The 21,244-nt window shown below is 37.9% G+C and overlaps 2 protein-coding genes across 3 annotated transcripts in view; one reads left to right on the top strand and one right to left on the bottom strand.

Annotated features, from left to right (window-relative positions):
* Positions 1-149, bottom strand: part of CTPS2 (CTP synthase 2) — a 76,072-nt gene extending 75,923 nt beyond the window's left edge. The window contains exon 1 of one of the 2 annotated variants that reach the window (XR_007707743.1): positions 12-71. The gene's annotated coding sequence lies outside the window, so the exon portion shown is untranslated. Of the gene's footprint in view, positions 1-11 lie in introns of both variants that reach the window. The other variant, XM_035542020.2, reaches the window with a different exon arrangement.
* SYAP1 (synapse associated protein 1) lies at positions 140-18,591 on the top strand. Its single transcript, XM_035542022.2, has 9 exons — positions 140-433; positions 3,356-3,474; positions 5,896-5,962; positions 7,504-7,577; positions 7,909-8,048; positions 8,702-8,847; positions 13,997-14,055; positions 15,043-15,190; positions 16,718-18,591. Exons 1-9 carry the CDS (start codon positions 238-240, stop codon positions 16,843-16,845), a joined length of 1,077 nt encoding a protein of 358 aa, XP_035397915.1. The 5' UTR covers positions 140-237; the 3' UTR covers positions 16,846-18,591.
* The last annotated feature ends 2,653 nt before the right edge of the window (positions 18,592-21,244 follow it).

Genomic DNA, 21,244 nt, shown 5'->3' with positions numbered 1-21,244 from the left:
GCGGCCGTTACCTTCCGCGCGGCGTCCACGCGAGGCGCGCGCACGCGCACGTGAAATGGGGAAGGGGGGACGGGGGAGGGGGCGCGGGGGGTGCGGCCGCCGCCGCGGGGGTTGTGAGCCCCGCCCCGGCTCGGGGGCCACGCCCACCCGGAAGTAACGTATGCGGAAGGAGCGGGGAGGGCTCGGCCGTTGGCCGGCGGGGCGCTGCCGTTAACCGCCGTTAAGCGGCCGGCAGCCATGTTGCGCGGGCTGGGCAGCTGGCTGGGGCTGGAGCGGGCGGGCGAGGAGAAGCTGCTGCCGTCGGCCGAGGAGGGCGGCGGCCCCGCTGAGGAGGAGGAGCGGAAGCAGCGGGAGGAGGAGGAGGATGAAGCCGTGCGGAGCCAGGAGCCGGCGGACTCGGAGGCGCTCCTCAGCCAGGCCAAGGGACTCGGCAGTGAGTGTCGGCCCGCCGCCGTGCCGGGGGCTGGGGGGGGAACCCCCACACGCCGCCACCACCGCCCCGCTTCCCCTCCGGTACCCCCTGAGCCGAGTGTCCCCGTCCTCCCGGTGCCTAAACGGGGCCTGCTTAGCCGCTGGTCCTGTTGTCGTTGCAGGAGGAGTGGTGCCTATGGGTTTTTGTCATCTTTCCTAGGAAAGTAACGTTTTTTTGATGATTTCAGGGAGCTTATCCCTTGTGAGGTAGGGCTGTAGGCAAGGATTCTGCACTGCTGTTGTAGATTCTTAAGTAAAACTCCTCCAAAACACGGCTCTGCAGGCAAGGCGTTTCTCACTGGTGCCCTGATCTTCTGTGACATTAGTCTGAGGTGTTGCTTTAACTTGTTACTTGTCCTGGGTTTCTGAAACGCAGCAAATTATCTGTGTAGTTTGGTCAGACACTTGCCTGGTTGTTCATCTAAGTAGAACCTAATCTGCTGTCCCCTCTGGTTGTCCAGGAGGGAAAAAATACTTTGAATTTTCAGAAGAATAAGTATTGAGTGTTATGGATAAAGAAGTCCGTCCTATAATTTGCTCTGATAAAGAAACTGATAAATAGATGCATGCATACGTTCCCTGTGACACCAGAAAAGACTGTCGGGGAAAGGTCCTTTTGTAAGAATTTGGACATCACTACTGTAACACGTGATAACCCTAGAAATATTTGCATGACTAATGACCAAGGTAGCTGTGTGAAAGACTCCCCTAGCACTTAAAAAGTATTCTACTGATAAAACCGAAGCCTTATATTTGTTCTTTTTTTTTTTTTTTTTGCTTCTTATGCCATTAGAAAAGATAGGAGAATTTGTCATTACAAATTAACAATAAACGTATTGTTAGGTATATATTCTTAATACAGGCATAGATTTGTAAGAGGAACCAAAACTTTCTCTTTCATTTGAAAGTCAAAGTGTTTTTCCACCACTAATTCCATTCCAAGGTTAAGTACCACCTCGTACTGGGGCTTTGTAAGTGCCTTGGCATAAGAAGAATATCCATCCTTAATGGAAAGAAAAAAAACATTTTGCTTTTCAGACTGTTTTCAGGACTGGCCAAAAGCACTTTGCTCAATACCAAAAAGTTGCCAGGCAGCAAATGTTTCAGACTGTTTTGCACTTAAAGCAATTGCGTGTCAAATGCAAAACAATTGCGTTGCAAAGGAAGCTTCCATGGATACATAAAATAACCAATAAAAGCTTGTGAGGAGGAAATAATCCAGTAGGCTGCTGCTTCCTCTACTGTCCCAAGAGGGATACTGTATTTCTGTCTATATGAAGGGTAGTAGATAGGCAGATAGGCGTGTTTTTTTTTTTATCAAGCACGTGATGGGATGTGAAGCCTGATAACAGATGACAAAGATATGAGCAAGTTATTGGAAGAAATTTGGTTGCCACCATTCCGTGCCTTACAGAAGGAAGTTGTGTATGAAAAAACTGGCTGGCTTAAGGGGCAGCTAGGCCTCTCCATTTTTCAGTATTAATTTGGTGGTATTGTTAAGAAAGAATGTTTTATGTGCTTCAGAGAACGACAGTCAGCTTTCCAGAAGGTGACATGAATGTTCCAAAGTAACTCATTCTACCAGTGGTGAGCAACCATGTGTTAAAACATTTTTTTTCACGTGGTAAGGTTATTTGTTACATTTCTAACTGATAAGGAACTTGAATTTTTGTGAGACCCTTCCTGAAAACGAAGGTGTTTTTTCATTTGTTTGTTTTAAACAGAAGTGATGTTTGTTTTTGAAAGCCCCGTGTATAAAAGTGCGGGTCAGTTCCGGGATAACTGAAAGATCCTTATTGTCCCACGTGTTTTGCGTTCTTACTAATGTTTCAAATGTATCTTTGGTAGCGACCATGCAATTTAGGTCCACCATTACTTCTTCCCTCCTTCTAACCCTAGAATTATATTATTTACTATAGCACTTACTGACATTGTAAATACCGCGGCAGTGATATTACAGTAATAATAGATCTGATTAAACGTAATAAAGTGTTTGTGACATCGTGTAATTATCTGAGAAATAAACAGTGTCAATGTTGTTTTTAAGATCCTCTGTCAATAAACTGGTATTTAACGTTTCTAAAGGTTCCTGGTAGACCTCTTGCTGCTTGCCTTTGTTCTGACTCCTTTAATTGGAAGCTAACAATACAAGCAACTGCCTGTGCTACATAGTTCCTTCCCTGCCATCTTTCGTCCCTTCAGCACTGCAGATACAGAAAATGCTAGTTACAGTTTTTAAAGTAATTGTTATTGCTGTTCTCCCACTGAACATATTTAGAAAAACAAACATTGTCACACTGTTTCTAATGGAGCTAGAAGAACACCACAGTGGGAAATGGAAAAGGGCAAGCACCAAGAGCAAGCTTCAGTCTTAAGAATTTTAAAGGAATGTGAAGTGTTACTTACCAGGACTTTTTCATGCATTCATTTGTCTTGCTTCATCAGACTTTATTGTGCATGTTGATATTCTAAAAAATAGAATTGTTTTAATACTGTTGCCAGAGTTACTTCGTTGCTTAAGGTCTCAGAAATACTGAAGTGAAATTATGAAAGCTATTGTTTCAGAATATTGATTGGAAAGCAGTATGTCAAGAGAAATTAGGAGTGTTTGATTTAGCAATCAGCATTCAAGTATAGAGATTTGTTTCCCAGGAAACTTTGATCAAATATATGGTTTGATCATTATCTAGACTAGAGAAGATATGAACTAGAAAGGGATAAAAATAGGATTTTAGGAGTTCTTTGGAGGTCAGAGCTGGGTTAAATGATTTTGAAAGAAGACTTCAAGTAGGTATCCAAACGTATAAAGAGAAATGTGATTTTAGTATGAGAACTGGATGTAAAGATACCTTTTTTCAACTCTTGTCCTTCTCATCTGTGAAAGGTTACCTCTTCAATTTTGCCACTGCTGCCACAAAAAAGATATCTGAATCTGTTGCCGAAACAGCACAGACCATAAAGAAGTCTGTAGAAGAAGGAAAAATCGACAGTATCATTGATAAGGTATTTTATTTCTTGATACTTTATCTGAAAGATCTGCCTGCATACTGTCCTGGTAATGTGTAACAAATCCAGCATGTGATAACATTTCTTTAAGCTGGTTTTAGCAATTGCGTATTTCAATTACAGGTATCTCCTGTCACGATAAATGATGTGACTGAAATGTTCATTCAGGATAGGTGTGCAAAAAAAAAGCCAAATCTGCTTTACTCGATGCTGCACCTGTGTTTACTTCCTTCAGGATGTAAATATACTGGAGAAAGAACAGCAGAAAACAAAGCGATGAAATAGGGGAAAAGGCTGGAAGAATTAGACAGCTGGGAGATGTGTAGTTATTTTTCTTTTTCCAATTAAGTGGGAAGAGGAAATGCTGTAGCATGTCTCATAAATGTGTCTCTGTAGCAAGATTCAGAATGAGGTCAGCTTTGTGGATACTGTGTAGTAAGGGCCTAGAGCTATACAGGTATGTGTTCATAAGACCCAGTGAGCTAATGAAACACCTTGCTATGGTCCTGTTCTTCTCCCTCACCCTGCCATTCATCTCTTGCCCTCCCATTTCTTGGCTGCAGGCTCCAGTTGCTTTAATTCCGCAGCAAGTGTTTTTGTAGAGCAAAGGTAGCTTGGAAGGGAAGTGGCCAAAACCAAGCCAGTAGTAGTGGGACTGTGCATCCAGGAGTGCCAGGCACAGGAGATACAGCCAGCCCCATCCTACTGCTACTCTCAGACACCCCTTCCCAGAAACTAAAGAATTTCTCTTTTTTTTTTTTTAAATACAATGAGATTCAGTTTTTGTTGTAATAAATGTTTGTGTCCTTTTTCCAAATTAATCATCAAAACACACTTTAAATTTCTGTTATGGTTTAATTTTTAATGATGCTGGGGAAAAAAAAGGAAAAGTAGACTAAGAAGGTTATTTGATCATTTATTACACAAGCAGTAGCACTCATAAAATATGCTGTAGGTACTTAGTGACAGTTTCTTACTCCTAAAGTTTCATTTTCTTTTCTCTGTACTTTAGGTAATGTAAATTCTGTATTTTGACTTAAAAGTTTACGTATGGGAGAAATAGGTTTATAGCTTCTATAGCATCCTAAAGCTGTTCTCTTAACCATATCAATTATTTTATTCTATAAATGCTAAAAATTCAGGTAACTTACACCCAGAAGGAACCACAATGATTTATTATTATAATAGGCACTACAATAGCTTTCTCATTGATATTAGCCTTAAGCTGAAATGGTGGGGCGTTGAATTAAAAAAAAAAAAATGGATAGGTATTCATCATGATTTTTCCTGACATCTTACATGGTTTTTGGCAACTTGTTGATCTGTTTGATTACTGCTTAAAATTTGTATCTTAAAATATCTTACAATAGGTTTAAGTATTCACTTCTAATTTCCAGCAATATTCCTTTTTCTTTTTTACCTGTGTTTTCAAGTACAGAACAACATTTGCATTGTTACATAGGTTATGGCATTCCTACCTATGAAATTTGTTTTAAATGGCCTCAGGTTTGCACCAGGGGAAGATTAGGTTGGTTATTAGGAAAAATTTCATTACTGAAAGGGTTGTGAAGTATTGGAACACGCTACCCAGGCAAGCAGTTGAGTCACCATCCCTGGAGGTCTTCAAAAAATGTGTAGATGTAGAGTTTAGGGACATGGGGTTTGCTTAGGGACACGGTGGGCTTGCCAGTGCTAGGTTAAAGGTTGGACCAGGTATCTTACAGGTCTTTTCCAACCTAAATGATTCTATGATTCTAAATCTCTGAAACTTTTGCCGCAAAATGCACAATGCTGTGTTTTACATCAAGTGTATAACTCTTCCATGACCATTGCCTATTTTTCAATGTTAATTTCTATAAAGGATATTTCTGAATGTAATTTTGTGATGAAAATTTGTCACCGTTATAGGTGGAGAAATTATTTGATTTCAGCTAAGCACACCTTCTGAAAGTCATACTTAACAATTGTAAGTCTGATTTCTTGCAATGGATATATTTCTTAGTCAAGTCTTGAATCTTACCCTAAGACCAAGGGTATCTTTAAGTTCTTAGTCTTTCTTAAAACACGTTTAAATAGGTCTAAACAGTCTGTCTGATATGTAAGGAGGGAAAGGTATGCATGGTATGCAGATGTTCAGGTTAAGTCCATAAATTAGGACTTTCCGTTGTGATCTTTGTCCCCTGAACTTAATAAAGTTATAAATGTAATTTTTGAAAGAGTTCATTTAGTTTAAATGCAAAATCAAATGCTCGAGTAAAGCAGAATGTATGATTGCCGCAGAGTCCTTAACTTACAGAAAGGGCCTGAGAGAAGAGATACAAGAATGTGTTACTGAGAAGTATTTGAAAGCATTTTCTGAACAGACATGAAACAAAGGAAGCAAATTTATTTATTGTGGTTCCCTAATTTTTATTTTAGACGATTATTGGAGACTTTCAGAAGGAACAAAAGAAGTTTGTCCAAGAACAGCAAACAAAAAAATCAGGTAATATAAACTATTTTGAATAATGCATGATACTGCATAAACTAAAATTTTCTGAGGGCTGGGTAACTGAGCTATATCTAGGCCTAATCCATCAGATCTCTGTTTAATGAAACATATATATAGCAGAATTTTGTATATTCAATGGGATAGGAAGATGACATTTTTGAGCGATGTCATTGTTACGTTGTCTTGTAAGTTTAGATTTGGCTTTTTAACCAAATTCAACTTCTGAAATCAACTGAAAGATCAGTGTGCTAGCAAAGCTGTTGCCTCACAGTTGTTTTGAATTCCAAGCCTGTGTATTTATTGAAAACAGTCATGCTGATTACCTTTCTTTTGAGTTTTGGCAGTCGCGTCACGTTTTCATAATGAAATGAAAAACACGGGTTAGGGGTTGCACTGTAATATTTAATGAGTCACTGTAGGAGTAGTTGCTCTGCTTACATTAAAGGCATAAGTGCTCTTTTGCTTTCCCGTAACTCTTTTGCTCTGTAATTATCTGTGATCTAAATCCTATGAGTTATCCACCCATGTACTATTAAGACAAGTGGATCTATGTGAGACTTTAAAATAGGCGCTTTTTTCTACATTACGCTTCATCATTTGGGTTATATCTCTTTTAATGTGTTACCTGGATATAATAATTTGTTACAGTTTGAATAATTAGTGGCTTTATTGTTAATCTTGTATCTGTGAGTAAACTTTGGAATCTGATGAAATATTCCTACAAGTTTCATGAAACTGGGTGGCTACGTTGACAAGAAAGGGGAGACAGAGAGAGATGGCCTAATGGATTAGCATTCACATTAGCATGTGAATCCATGTGGGTAGAAGTTTGCTTATATCAAGTGAATAGGCAAATAGGCATAGATAGTTGAGTGCACACGAATTGTGTTAACTCGTTCAGATGAATTATAGTATCTCTGCGGGCTGAATTTGCATCGGCGGTGAAGAGATTAATAAGTTTTTATATATCTGGAATAGTTTATTTCCTCTGCGTACAGGCTACAGAATTATTCTGGAAGCATCTGTGTAAATATGTAAATCAGGTCAGCTGCAGTATGCTTTTTCAATGTATAATTCATTGTAATTTGTAATAAATCTGTATTTTTCACCATAGGTGAAGAATTGGTGTCCTCTGGTTATCAGAAAATTAATATGCTAATAAATATTTTGAAATTTTAATTTAAGCAAAGTTTACATGTTTAAAGTGAGTCTAGAAATTTCTATTTGCAGGCAGCTTACACAGTTATACAGCTTTACTTCAGTAACTAAACAAAGAGGCAGTAAATTCTGACACTGAAGAAACCTCCACAGTTTTTGTTTTATAATTACAGAAATCAACAACTATTTAAAGTTTTTGTTTACCTCTGGTAAGCAAAGATCCAGGCCTACAGTGGTCTTATGGATGTCTTATGCCTCAAGCTTAGTTTAGGAAAAAGGAACAATGAACTAACTTGCTGATGCAAGTCTGCTTATTTTTGCGACTTTTGTTTTTTAAAGTAGTACAAATGCAAATATTTTCCTTCTTTCAATAACAGAAGCAGCAGTTCCTCCCTGGGTAGACAGCAATGAAGAAGAGACAATTCAACAACAAATACTGGCCTTATCAGCAGTAAGTATTTATCTGGTTTTTTGTTGTTGTTGGAAAGATTAAAACTGCTTTTTTTTTTCTAAAACAAGTTTGTCTGACATTGTTAAATTATTTTCAAAATACTTTTTTAAATGTGTGTCACAGTACTGATCTTGTGCGAAGTAAGCAGGATTTATATCAGCATTAACTTGAGTCAAAGTAGATCAACAGTATGATTTTTCATTTTTATAAAAAGCTTTACAGCTTTGTGCTGTAATAGAATTATGTCAGAAGTGGGATTTGGTGGTGGTGTGTGTGAAACACAATAACCTTTTTCTGAGATTAGTTAATAACTGTCATATGTTCTTCAAAGGATAAACGAAACTTTCTAAGGGATCCTCCAGCAGGTGTTCAGTTTAATTTTGACTTTGATCAAATGTACCCTGTTGCGATGGTGATGTTACAAGAAGATCAGCTTCTCAATAGGATGAGGTTTGATCTCGTCCCTAAACAGTAAGTAATTTTTGCTGGTAACTGTGTAACACAGTACTTTTAATGTATCTGTAAATATTCCTAACTTACAACCTTTTTTCTACTTCCTTCAATTCTTTCTGTACTTCCTCTGTATGTATTTTATATCTACCAGTTTCAAATACATGGGATATTGCAAGTGCATTGCAGTTTAGCAATTAAAGTAAAGAACAGAAGTCTTACAAATTTGGAACTACTAAGGACCCCTTGTTTTTAGTATAGGAGAAGTCTTAATTTTTTCTAAGTCTATTGTGGTAAATAGTTGAAAACCTGTTTCCCAAACAAAGGTAAATGCAGCAACAAAAAACTTCATATCCAAGGGTGTAATTGACACCCCAAAGAGATGATTACAGATAGTCAGAGGCCCCCTGGAGAAATGACAAAAGAATACGAAACAGCAGTATTGCAAGCAAGAGAAACTGGTTTTGAGCAGACAATGTAACTGTTGTGGAAGAGATCAAGAATTTTTATAATGATGGATTTTTTTTAATTGCTTATATCACAAATTTCTAAGTTTTCACTTGAGGCAACTCTGCTTATCCCTTTCCTCTGCATATTTATTTTTAGTTCATTGCTAGATGGTGAAAGCAAATATATTTCCAAATGTAGTAATCAATATCTGTTTCTCTCTCTAGTGTAAAGGAGGAGGTGTTCTGGAGAAATTATTTCTACAGAGTGTCCCTAATTAAACAATCTGCACAGCTCACCGCGCTTGCTGCTCAACAGCAAGCAGCAGGAAAAGAAGAGAACAAAGGCAGAGAAGAGGATAGTCAACTGACAGGTGTGGAAGAAATTTTTGGCACAGGTTATTAAGTTAAAGTCATGCCTACTGACTGTATGCTTCAGGTGACAGAATTTTCATCCTTGATTTGCTATGAAATCAGGATCTCTCTCCTCATACTCAGTCTGTTTGTTAGAAGGGGGGAAGGGGGCTCCCAGTGCTTTTAACCGGTTTTGCAATTTCAGCCAACTTTGCCAGAAGACTGCAAGTCTCAAGAGATGAAATTTTGTACTCTGCTTATAATGGCTCTCCACCACCAGTGGTTTCTGGTGCGCTATTTTGACCTGCCAGAAGTCCCAGGTACCTTTGGTTCACCTGACAGATAACAGGTCCTAGCCAACCCAGCATGCCCTTTGCTCTCGCTTGTCTCAGCACGTTCTTTTGCTTAGGCCTCAGGTCAAACAGAAGTAAGTTAGTGATATTGGGGTAAAATTACTGTGGTGGCAGAGGCATGTAGGACATGGAAAGGCATGCAAAGTGTTACAGAAATGGAGGAAGATCAGTACATAAGGCTATCCGAGATTCAACCTTGAGATAAAAAAGCCACCTTAACATATGTTTCTTCAGTTATGCTGATCAGTGTATGCAATATATTCTTACTGGGCATCTTTACCTGCATACAAACAAATTCTTCCTGCAGGAATATGTGCAGCTTAAGAGTACGAAGCAGTTACTGGCTAAGACACAAAAGATATCTAGTAGCTCATAAAATAATAGCCTAAGCTAGGTTACATTCACCACCTCCAAGGAATTTTTGCAGGCGGAATAGGCACTGGGCAGGAGGATAAAGCCTTTGCTATACCTTGGAAAGATTTGCGTATCCCCAGATTAAAAAAAAAAAAAATCATCATCAAATCCACTAGTGCTGATGTTGTCCTGATGACACTGCCAGCCTGACTGACAACCCGCTGATCAGTGTCAAGCTGACTCCTTTTTCCCTCTTTCAGATCTTTCAGATATATCTTTTCATGTCAGTTTTCCTCTCTAGTCTTTACACTACTAATGATCCCATCTTTGTAATGCTACTTCAGTCTCTAGTATCACCTTTCTTAACTTTTTACAGACTTTCTCACAGCATTTTTGCTCAACTTGGTAATTTTCCACACAATCTGAGCCAAGGTTACTCATCTGGGCCCTGGTTCCTTGGATACAGGCAGCTAAATCTTGGGTTGCAGGGAAGGTTATTGGGAGATTACAGAGCTGGGCTGGCATGTTGCATAGAACGTACTTTTTTCAAAAAGGATTGTAGTTTCCTCAGGTTTTTTTGTTTGATTTTGTTTTGTGTGTGTGCATGCCTCTGTCACTTTGTCTCATTCTGTTTCTTTCTTGTAGGAGTTGTTCAGAGTGTGTGTGTGTTTTAGCACAGGCAAAGACCCTCTAGAATGAACAAAGCAGAGTGGAGTCAGTGGAGTCCTTGTTCCATAGTTGTATTCTCATAGATGACTTTGACACTGCTAAAGGTGCTGCCTTTTGGTGTCACCTTCCCTGCCTCTGTGGCAACTGTTTCAGTGGATAGTCTCCTGCTCTTTTGTGCTGTGCTGTATGGTTTTGTCTATTTTGTCTATTTGACAGACTCCTCCTGATCATTTGCACTCACATTCTCTTTTTAATCTTACCTGCATAAGTAGCTTCAATTCTGTACTTTTTTTACTAGTAATAATTACTAAAGTCTACTCATCTGATTTTTACGTGTCATGTAGCTCTGTATTCTCATGTAAATCTAGCATCTTAACATGTAAGGCACCTATGACGCTTGCCCAAAACCATGAACCTTGTTTTTCTTCCTTTTTTATACTTTTTCCATACTTCATTGCATTAATTGGAAATCAGACAAGATGTATAGTAATACTGTTGATAACTAGCATTATTTAGGATTTCTGATTTTTTCATAAAATATTTTTCATGTGTTCATGCATTTTTTAACCCTTATGCTCATCAAAATATGGGCCAAAAAGTCATTTCTTCAGGAAGCTATAAACTGGTCAGCAATTATAAAGGAAGGATAATTTGAGATGAGTGAAAAAAGTCAACTCTATATGAAAAACAGCCTCAAAGATGTTAATTCTTGACAAAGTTCACATAATTAGATGTCTGTGTAAAAAAAAAAAAAAAAAGGGAAGGAAAACATAAAAGGAAAAAAGAAAACACAAAGTCACTTCTTACCAAGAGTTAACTGAGAATCCCCCAAGATTCGTTTTTGTGGAAGCTGCAACTTTATTTTTTTCCTTGCATAAAAGAACTGTTCTTCAATGCCTTACGCTAACTCTTTCATCAAAGTAGAGATTTTCTGTCTTTAGCTTCTGGTGCAGGCTGTACTTAAGCTTGTTTCCTAATTAACTGTTCATGTCGTAGCACTCCTACAGTCTCACTACATTCAGCCCCCATTTTTGTCGTATTCTACGAATTGTGTTTACTGCTACCCTGTATAGGTGCCATCCAACTCAGGAAATTGCTGGGATTCTCACTATTTCATAAACGTTTACACCTAACTGCCATCTAAATGCATTTATATCATTTTTTTTCTTCTTGGATGTCTTTATTTTTTGAGAGTTTGAGGGTTTGGCTTGTTTTTGTTCTTGGTAGTGGTAATTTTGTTCTTTTTTTTTTTCTTTTGGATTTCCTTTTAGATTTCTTTTCCTTTGGTTTTTTCATTACACCAACTGATAGGATTATATTGTAGACTATTAAGAGTGGTGACTGTCTTCTCTGGTTTCTGTAGTGCCTCACAGTAAATCTTCATATTGTATCCTTTCATTTATTACTGCCTTTTAGTTCTTTTGGTTGCATTTGGAAAGACTAGAAAACAAAAGTTCTGCCAAAAGATTTTCTTCATTATCGTTGATAAGCATATTCCTTGCAAAGCCTTTTTACTATTAGTAAGCTTCCCCTTACCCCTGAGCTTTTTGATTTCTGTTTCTGCATATCACTGCTTCAGTAAACCAATTTCAGAAAAAAAGAAAGCTATCACTGTTGTGGCTGATTGGCTAGTCAAATAGAAGCTTTTTCTGTCGTTAATTAAAATGCTGAAGGTTTCCTTTACAACCTTGTTTTTTTAAAGAAGTTCAATACTCAAATTTGCCAAGCCATGTCTGTTCTGGTGGAAGTGTCTCAATTCTACAGGAGAGACAGGGCAACTGAACAACAAAAACTGTCATCGTTGAGTCATCCAAGTGCTTAGAAAGTGCTAGAGAAAGTTGCTGGATTATTCCCAAAGAGCTCTTCCAGTAAAACTTTACCATTGTGACTGAAAACAAAACATATGTTCATTTTGGGGGGAAAAATATATAGCATCTTTTGGCCTGTGAAGGTTCTCGTATGATTCAGAAGACTGCTATAGGGTTATGCAGATAGGTTAACCATCCTAATGGCTATATTTTATACAATGGCAAAGATACATTTACTAAACTATAGTAAATATGTTTTGTTTGATTTCGAGACTTCCTAGGTGTAGGAGCTCTGAATCATCTGTGTTGATTTTGTTTTATATGACCTTTTTGAAGGTTGGATTCCCTAATTGGGGGGGGGTAAAACTAGAAGTACTTGCCTGTTGGTAACTTTTCATAATATTCAGAGTGTCTTGTAAAGCTAATGTCTACAAAACAGAATTAATTGCCTTCATTTTATCTCCATCTGTCTCCTCTTTACGTGTTGTTTTCACAAAGTTTAACTAGCATGATTCATGTGAAGGAGGAAAAAAGGAACAAATGGAAAGCTTTTCATGTTCTGACCTAGAAACTCTATGCATATAAGTTCTATGACAATGTTAGATTCTGCTCCTTCAGGCAGAGCTATTTACTTGGGAGTTAAGTTACCTCATGGGCAGGGAGCACATCAGCAGCAGTAGATGCAGAACAGTGCCAATGGTACGTTAGTTGCATTAGACTGGTGCACGGCCCGGCACAGCGCTGCTGTGATGCTTCTGCATGAGAGAAGGAGGTGCAGCCTGAGGCACCTCTTCTGCCCAGTGCTTTGGGCACCCATTGAACAGCAAAGTGTTAGTGCCGTGTTCCACAGCCTCCCCTGGGAATGGGCTGGGAATGGTGGAGCCTCTTTGGACATGGTGTCGGGTACAAGAACAGATCCTGTGAAGATTTAGGGAGGGGAAGGAGAAAAGAGGATGTGACAGAGCAGTGGCCGTTTAGCAGATGAGCTGTATAAGCTGTGACAGCTACCAATTAGAGAATTATTTTAATTAGAGCTGATCTTAATTTTAGAAATTAAACCTGAAAAATTCCCTCTTCAGAAATCACTGAGTAAGCAGGAAAGGTCCACCCGGCTACACTGCAATAAACACAGCTGCAAGCTCACAGCTGTTTTGCACGTTTAAACAAATAAACTGCTAAGCAAGCACTCCATCACTACTACAACCTGCCCAGCAGGTTAATTGTTCCTGCAGCCATCTCTTATTGTTAACCCTCTACCCAACTAGTGACATGAGGAGGAAAGTTGGGGTGTTCCTTTATCTACCAAGAAAAAGATCTGTACTTCTTTGTAAACAATCATTGTCTTCCCAGTACCGTGCTGCTACATTGAGAATATGCAGTGAGTTTTAGGAAATCTGGAACACCTTCTAGGGTTTGTTTTTCAGTGACTTCTACCTGTGTGAAAGGTGAGACTCCGGAGCACTCTTGTGTAGTTTTAGGGATATGTGTGCAGATAGTCTGCTGTATGTAAGAGCTGGTACCCATGTCAGTAGTAGTTCCCGAGCAGGAAAGTTTGGTAAGTCCCACGGTAGGTCGTACCTGTATTTCCTGAGGAAGTCTACATGTTTGTACTTGAAAGATCTCGCAGCACGTGATGCAATCTGTGAGTTTTTTATAGAAAACATTTTTCCCCATTTCCAGCTGTTCCTATTTATGTGGTTCTTTGGATTGTTTAATGGGGCAGAGGGGTTCCAGTGATTTAACTTTGGATTCATAATAAGTAAATGGTTTGCTGAATTTGCCTTAGTTAATTAAGATCAGAAATTTCCTTCTCTAGGTTTTGTGTTTGTTGCAAATGCCTTACCACTTATAGATGAACTCAGCCTCTAACCACCAGGATTCATTAAAATTTAAAATACAATGTTTCCTTCTATATTTAGTATCTGTTGAGATTTCATGTAGTCTTTATGTATTTACATGTAATCTATGATTTTCTCTCTTGCTAGAAACAATACGGCCAAAAACACCACCTGTTACAATAAAGCCTCAGATAAAATCTCAAGAGGTAAAAACATTTATCTGGCATTTATTATGTGAAACTGTTATTTCATAGTTAATTATGCATCCTTTTGAGTAAGTTAAAACTATTATAATATCTGACAGCCCACTTCTAACTTGCTGCTGTTCTGCCATAATATTCATTTTCAGTAGAGAAATAATAATTTATCTGAAGTATACTTTCATTAGTATCCTGCACATTATAATAACAAAGATTTTTTTTTACTCTTCAGAGTAGCACTTCCAAAATGTTCAGAGTAGAAGGTTTGCATTGTATTTAGACACAGTGGATACCTTCATAAAAATGTGTACTATGTTTTGTCCAACTCTTCAGCAATATCGAGCATAAATGCGGGAAATCTAAATTATGCATTGCCATAGCAACATTATTTTGTTGCAACAGCAAGAAGAGCTTTGCTTGACACTGCAAAAAACTTTACCTTAGACACCTGATGACCCTTGTTCATTTCTGGACTGTAAAATCAGTGCCAGAGAACACTCTTGGCAAAGCAGATCTGTGCGTTCACTTGGCAATAATACGCAGTGGACGAAATTAAGCTAGAAACATTTCCGAAGAACAGTCCTCTCTTAATCTTATTTGTGTGTAGAAAACCATTATTGAATTAATGGTCAAAATTTAGTATCAGTCTTACATACTTTTCTAAACTACTTATGAGTTCAGTGTTGTTTCTGAACACTACGAAAACAGTTTTAAAGTTTTTGAGAATGCAGAAAGGGCCTAGGATGAAAAGCAGATCGTTTTCAGATTAAGTGTCTGTTGTTAACTGTACAAAAAATGTTCTTAAAGGAAAATAGCCTGTGCATGAAAAGAATTGTCAGGGTAATGCATTTGGTTTGTTGGGTTTTCTGTTTTGTTTTGGTTTTTTTCTGGCTGTAACTAAAAGGCAGTCATCTGAATGTGTGAAAGTTTATATTGGTGACATTCTATCCTCCCACTTTTTGGGTAAGCTTTTACAACACTATCTTATTACAGGATGAGGAAGAGATTTCCACAAGTCCAGGTGTATCAGAATTTGTGAGTGATGCCTTTGATGCCTGTAATTTGAATCAGGAAGACCTAAGAAAAGAAATGGAACAACTGGTGCTAGACAAAAAGAGAGAAGAGACCTCAGTAGTAGAAGGTAAAACAGTTAGTACCTTCTGTGTCTTAAATACAGTAATTCTAAGATAGGTTGTTTTAAAAATAAATACATATTTTAATTAAGTTTAGAAAAGTAGATTTGTGACCCTTTTTCAAATTGTATTAAATGTTCTGCAATTAAATATTACAGAAATTAATAATAGTTCTTACCACCAAACTATGTCGTGTACAGAATGTTATCTGTGAGGAGTGTAAGTCCAAAGAAACTGACAATTCTTAGGTGGCTGTTTTATGAAAGTGATGGTGAAGTATTGTTTTGTCTACCTTTCTATTCATTCTCTTTCATAGGTCATTATGTGCATGTGTTTTTATTTAATGTAGGTAAAGTACCGTATTTGGAAGTCAGGCTTCTTATGATACCAGCTAAAAAGTCATTTTTTGCACCAGACTCTGAGTTTGCCAGGTGCCTTTGCTGTAAAAGGTTTACATGCATTTGGAATGGTTAACCTTCAATAAATAGCTTTGACAATGTTGAGAATTAAAAAAAAAAAAAAGCAGGGTTTATTCTTAAAAAAAAAAAAAGTGGTTCAGAAGAACTAATACTGATGTAAAAAAGCATAACACTATAATGATGTAGCTCTGGCCATACTCAATGAGCTACTTACAGTGAAGACACTTTTATGAGTAGATAATTATAATACATTTTTCAGAAGTTATTTTTCATTGTTTTGGATGTTGCTGAATCCTTGTTTATTGAAATTGCTTTTTCCAATATGTAGCCAAGCTTGCATCTAAATTTTTTAATGGAAGTGTTTCAATAATCCATTAATGAGTAATTTGTTCAAAGAAATCTCAGCTGGCCTTACTGACTTGGACAGTGGAATTACCCACCTTCTAGGCTGAAGTACTGACCAACATGTAACACATCAAACACCCACTTCTTCCCCCACGCTTTACGTATCATAGGCAAAGTTAATTAAACGGAGATTAAAAACACAGGAGTGCCTTCTGACTCATTTTTTTGCCTCGAAGTATGAAATATGATTACCTTCAACTGGGATTAAATGGGCTTGCCTAGCTACAAATGTCAGTGAGGAGAAAAATTGCTTCACTTCAAAATTATCCACAGTATTTGATCCTGTTTTTTTCTTAACAGTATATTCAACAAACTTTATAACTTCATTCATTTTCTAAATAGCACAGCTTCCCTCCACATCCCCCCAAGATTTAAAAGCATGAAGGGAGATTCCATTGATAGTAAACAGGAAGTCTGTAGGAAAAAAGTTAGCAAATGGATGCTTGTTACAGCTAAGCTATGTATTTGCTTTTTATCTTTCTTTATTATAGTGTGCACACAGGAATACAGACTAGTATATTAATTAATTCCTATCTGTGGTCATTCAGAAGATGAATTTCTGATCTTGTGGTTTCTTTAGTTTTGAAGGAGGCTTGTCCATAAAATTCAAGGGACATAAGTGAGACTCAGTGCAAATTCATCTTGTTTTATATAAATAAGCAACATTTTATGTCATCAAGTTTATTCTCAGAAATAATTTCTCTCTCACAGAAGAGACTGCTGATTGGGAAAAGGAATTGCAACAAGAGCTTCAAGAGTATGAGGTGGTGACAGAATCAGAAAAACGTGATGAAAACTGGGATAAAGAAATAGAAGAAATGCTGCAAGAAGAAAGTTAAGCATTTTCACAAAATCACTATAACCCTAAACTTTTTCTGAAAACTGACATGGATTTCTGCTTTCATGTTTTGTTTCCTAAGGATCTTCAAAAGACGTAAAAGAATCTAAAATTGTTATAATTCCATATTGGGATACAACCAGTATTTCTGTTCTTTATATGAGCAATTTCTGAACTTCTTCATTCTTTTAAAGAAAAAAAGACACTGCAGGTTATATCTAATGATTAAAAATGATAACATTAGTCCATGAAGCAACAGTTTAGTTTGAGGCATTCTTAGCCGGTCAAGAAGCTCTGCAAGGAGATTTCTAAATCTAAGAATCTCAAGTTAAGATTGTCTGCAGCCTTCAGTTTGGGATGTAAAAATGGATGTTGTAACTTAGTCCCTGAAAACAACGCTTGTACCGTGTTTGCACTCTGATCCCTGTATAATCTGTAAATGTGTATTATTTTAAGGTACTTGTAGCTAGTAGCTTTCATGTGTATTTAACTTCCTTAACATATGTAGCCAAAGAATGTATAGAATACCCTATCAATTAACTTATAATGTTTAAAATACTCGTTCCGACTCCAAAAGAAGTACTGGTTTATTATTGATCAGATATGATTAACTGACAAACATTTAAACAAGAACAGAGTTTCTACCTTCTCGAGTTAACCTGTTGTTTTTATTAAATCATCATATTAAGATACTGCCTTTTCCCATAGAGGAAAACAGTTTAATGCATTCTCTATTTGGATAAATGCTATGTTTCCATTTAATTTTGCTGAGTGAGAAGAAATTAAATGTTTCTTTTTAAGTGCTGAAACATTTATGTAGAACTTTGGCTGGTTTGGACATCTTTATTAAATACTGTAGATATGTGTAAAATTGGCTCATTTATTTGGAGGGAGGGCATGGTGAGGGACAAAAGTTTCAGACTTAATGCAGTTTTCAAAACTATACTTTGTCACTGTGTTTAAGATGTGGAGTTTAAATAAAAAGTTTTCTTTAAAGGATTTTTTATCCTTATTAGGTATATGGGTTTCTCCTGTAGTTTTATCGTTAAGTCAGTTTCTTTACATATATATATATATATATATATATATATAAATGAAAATTTAATGTTCTATTTGTCATCAATTTCACAAACCATGACAAAGCATTCACAAAGTCCTAAATATGAAGGAAAATTGGTAAAATGAAGTAGGAGCCATTAAGTACAATTGAATTAGAGCCGTGTTACTTGCAGAAAGCTCTGTCTTAATGACATAATTCTGCAGAAAACTTCTGGAAAGAGACCGAGAAGATTATAGCTGTAATTATTCACTTGATGTTCATTCTGTGGGAATCAAAAAGAGTTAAGTATTTTAACTGCTGTTTACTGTAAGAAAATACTATTTAAAATTGTTTTGATTAGCAACTTGTACAGGAAGCTCTTCTGTATTTCTCATCATGAAAAATCATTTCAAACATGTATATGTTCAGCTTCCGAAATTAGTTTTGTTATTGCTATACATTTTCTCAACTACAAATCATCTTAAGCACAATTTATTTTTATAGTGTTTTTCACCTTTAAGGCCCACTCTTCCTCTTAGTTAACAGATGCAAAATAATCATGGGGTAAGTAAGGGGTGCTTTAGGAGCTGTTTATATCTGGAATTAAAGGCCACAAATGTTAAATCCATCATCCTCACTAAAATTAGACTCTTCAAAATTTAATGCTTATTCTTACATTTCGACAAATAAAATTGCTCACAGATTTAAGCTGGAGGCGTGAGGATGTCTACTACACATTTTGACATGACACCTGACATGACTTAGAAAAGCCAGGTAGTTCTGTTCTGATACTGGCAAATTTTCCCTGGATGACTCAGAGCTCAGTATCTTCCTTCAAAGGTGTAACTTCTTGAAAACAAGCCTGATCATTACTGACGTTTTCAAATTCATGACTTGTTTATTTGCATGGAGTTTATACATCAAGCTTAATCTTTCTTTTCATGTAAGCATAGCCTATATAATTGTTATAGGTATAAAACTCAGTATTTCATAAAAGATCATTGCTACATACAGTGCTTTAGCTTGACAAGTCTCATGAAAAGCAAGTTTAAAAAAAACAACACTAAGTAGCTCTGCATTTGAAAAGGCAATAATGTAGCATGGCTTAATATGGCTGAGCTTTGTTATTTAAAATCTTATCAAAAATTATCTTAATATTTTCAAATTTCCATATCTGGTTTTAACCTGGAAAGCTGAAATAAGGTTTTGGTAACCCCATGCAGTCTTCAGGACTGTTCCATACCTTTTATTTAGTTTAGTGTTACAATAGTCAGTTTTAATTGCACTTGACAAGAAGGTGAACACAGGTAGACCTCTTCATTTTCACAGTGTAGTTTGTAGGCCTTTGTAGCCCAAATGTTTCATAACATATTTAATAAGCAAATATGCTGCTTTTTTTAACAACATTCCGAGCACTGGAATTGAATAGCTGCTAAAATGCACTATATATATATATTTAATACTAAATTAATATAAAGGAAAATGTAGTGGTTTAAAACATCGAGGATAAGCAAAAAAAAAAAAAAGAAATCTGAATTATTAACAAGTTTTGTTTAGAAGAAACTAAAACATTGTAAATGTTTGAAAAAAAAATGTAGTAAAATGTTTCCCTTTGACTTTACTCAGGTATTTGTAGCTGTTCTCTTAAAACTTCAGTTAACTTTTTTTTTTAATTTCCTGAATTGTGTCAGTAAACTTTAAATTTCTTAATTTGTGACTTCATTTGGATCATGAAACTAGTTTTTTTATTTGCTGTTTGGTTATCTTCCTCTTTGTTTGGTGGGGGTATGTATGTAGTACAGCACAGTCAGTCAGTTTTAACCCTGTGCATTTAAAGAATATCACTAAGTGTGGGGTTGTTCTTTAATCACCCCTTTCACGTGACTCTGAGATGCATCCTTGAACTGTTGGGCACTCAAATATTATTGACTTTTACTTTGCGATAGCTATTACATAAAGGAGGATGAAGTGCATATGGTTACTTATCAGTGCCCAGAGAAGAAATAGCCGCACTGGGCTCTAGGTCTAGAGTATAGTTGTAGAATTACGATGTGGAGATTCACACTGATAATGGTCTGGGTTTCGATAAAGCAAACGTTTAGAAGACAGCTGTATTATAGAATCATTAAGGTTGGGAAAGACCTCCAAGCTCACCTGGTCCAACCATCCCCCTACCAGCAATGTCATTCACTAAACCATGTCCCTAAGCACCACGTCCAACCTCTTCTTGAACAGTCCCAGGATGGTGATGCCACCACCTCCCTGGGCAACCAGTTCCAGTACCTGACCACTCTTTCTGAGAAGAAATGTCTCCTCATTTCCAATCTGAACCTCCCCTGGTGCAACTTGAGGCCATTCCCTCTAGTCCAATCGCTAGTTACCTGTGAGGAGAGGCCGACCCCCAGCTCCCCACACCTTCCTTTCAGGTAGCTGTAGAGAGCAATCAGGTCTCCCCTGAGCCTCCTCTTCCCTGGACTAAACAACCCCAGTTCCCTCAGCCGCTCCTCACAGGACTTGTGTTCCAGGCCCTTCACCAGCTTCGTAGCCCTACTCTGGACATGCTCCAGGGCCTCAATGTCCTTCCTGTAGTGAGGGGCCCAAAACTGAAAGCAGTACTCGAGGTGCGGCCTCACCAGGGCAGAGTACAGGGGGATGATCACCTCCCTGGTCCTGCTGGCTGCACTATTCCTGATACAAGCCATGGTGCTGTTGGCCTTCTTGGCTACCTGGGCACACTGCTGGCTCATGTTCAGGTGAGCATTGACCAGCACCCCCAGATCCTTTTCCTCTGCACAGCTTCCGAGCCACTCTGCCCCAAGCCTTTAGCACTGCATGGGGTTGTTGTGGCCAAAGTGCGGGACCCGGCACGTAGCCATTTTGAACCTCATCCCATTGGCCTCTGCCCATCAACCCGTCCTGTCCAGGTCCCTCTGCAGGGCCTTCCTACCCTCTGGCAGATCTACACTTCCCCCCAACTTGGTGTCATCTGTAAACTTACTGAGGGTGCACTCAATTCCCTCATCCAAGTCATCAGTAAAGATATTAAAGAGGATGGACCCCAATACGAATCTCTGGGGAACAGCACTGGTGACCGGTCACCAGCTGGATTTCACTCTGTTCACCACCTCTCTCTGGGCCCAGCCGTCCAGCCAGTTTTTAACCCAGCAAAGCGTGTACCTGTCCAAGCCATGCGCTGCCAGCTTCTCCGGGAGAATACTGTGGGAGACTGTGTCAAAGGCTTTGCTGAAGTCTAGGTAGACTACATCCCTTTCCCTCAACCACCAGGCAGGTCATCTGGTCGTAGAATGAGATGAGGTTGGTCAGGCAGGACTTGCCCTTCATGAACCCATGCTGACTGGAC

This window comes from Cygnus atratus, chromosome 1 (genome assembly GCF_013377495.2).
Source record: "Cygnus atratus isolate AKBS03 ecotype Queensland, Australia chromosome 1, CAtr_DNAZoo_HiC_assembly, whole genome shotgun sequence".
Lineage (NCBI taxonomy): Eukaryota > Metazoa > Chordata > Aves > Anseriformes > Anatidae > Cygnus > Cygnus atratus.
This window is presented reverse-complemented; position numbering and strand designations above follow the sequence as displayed.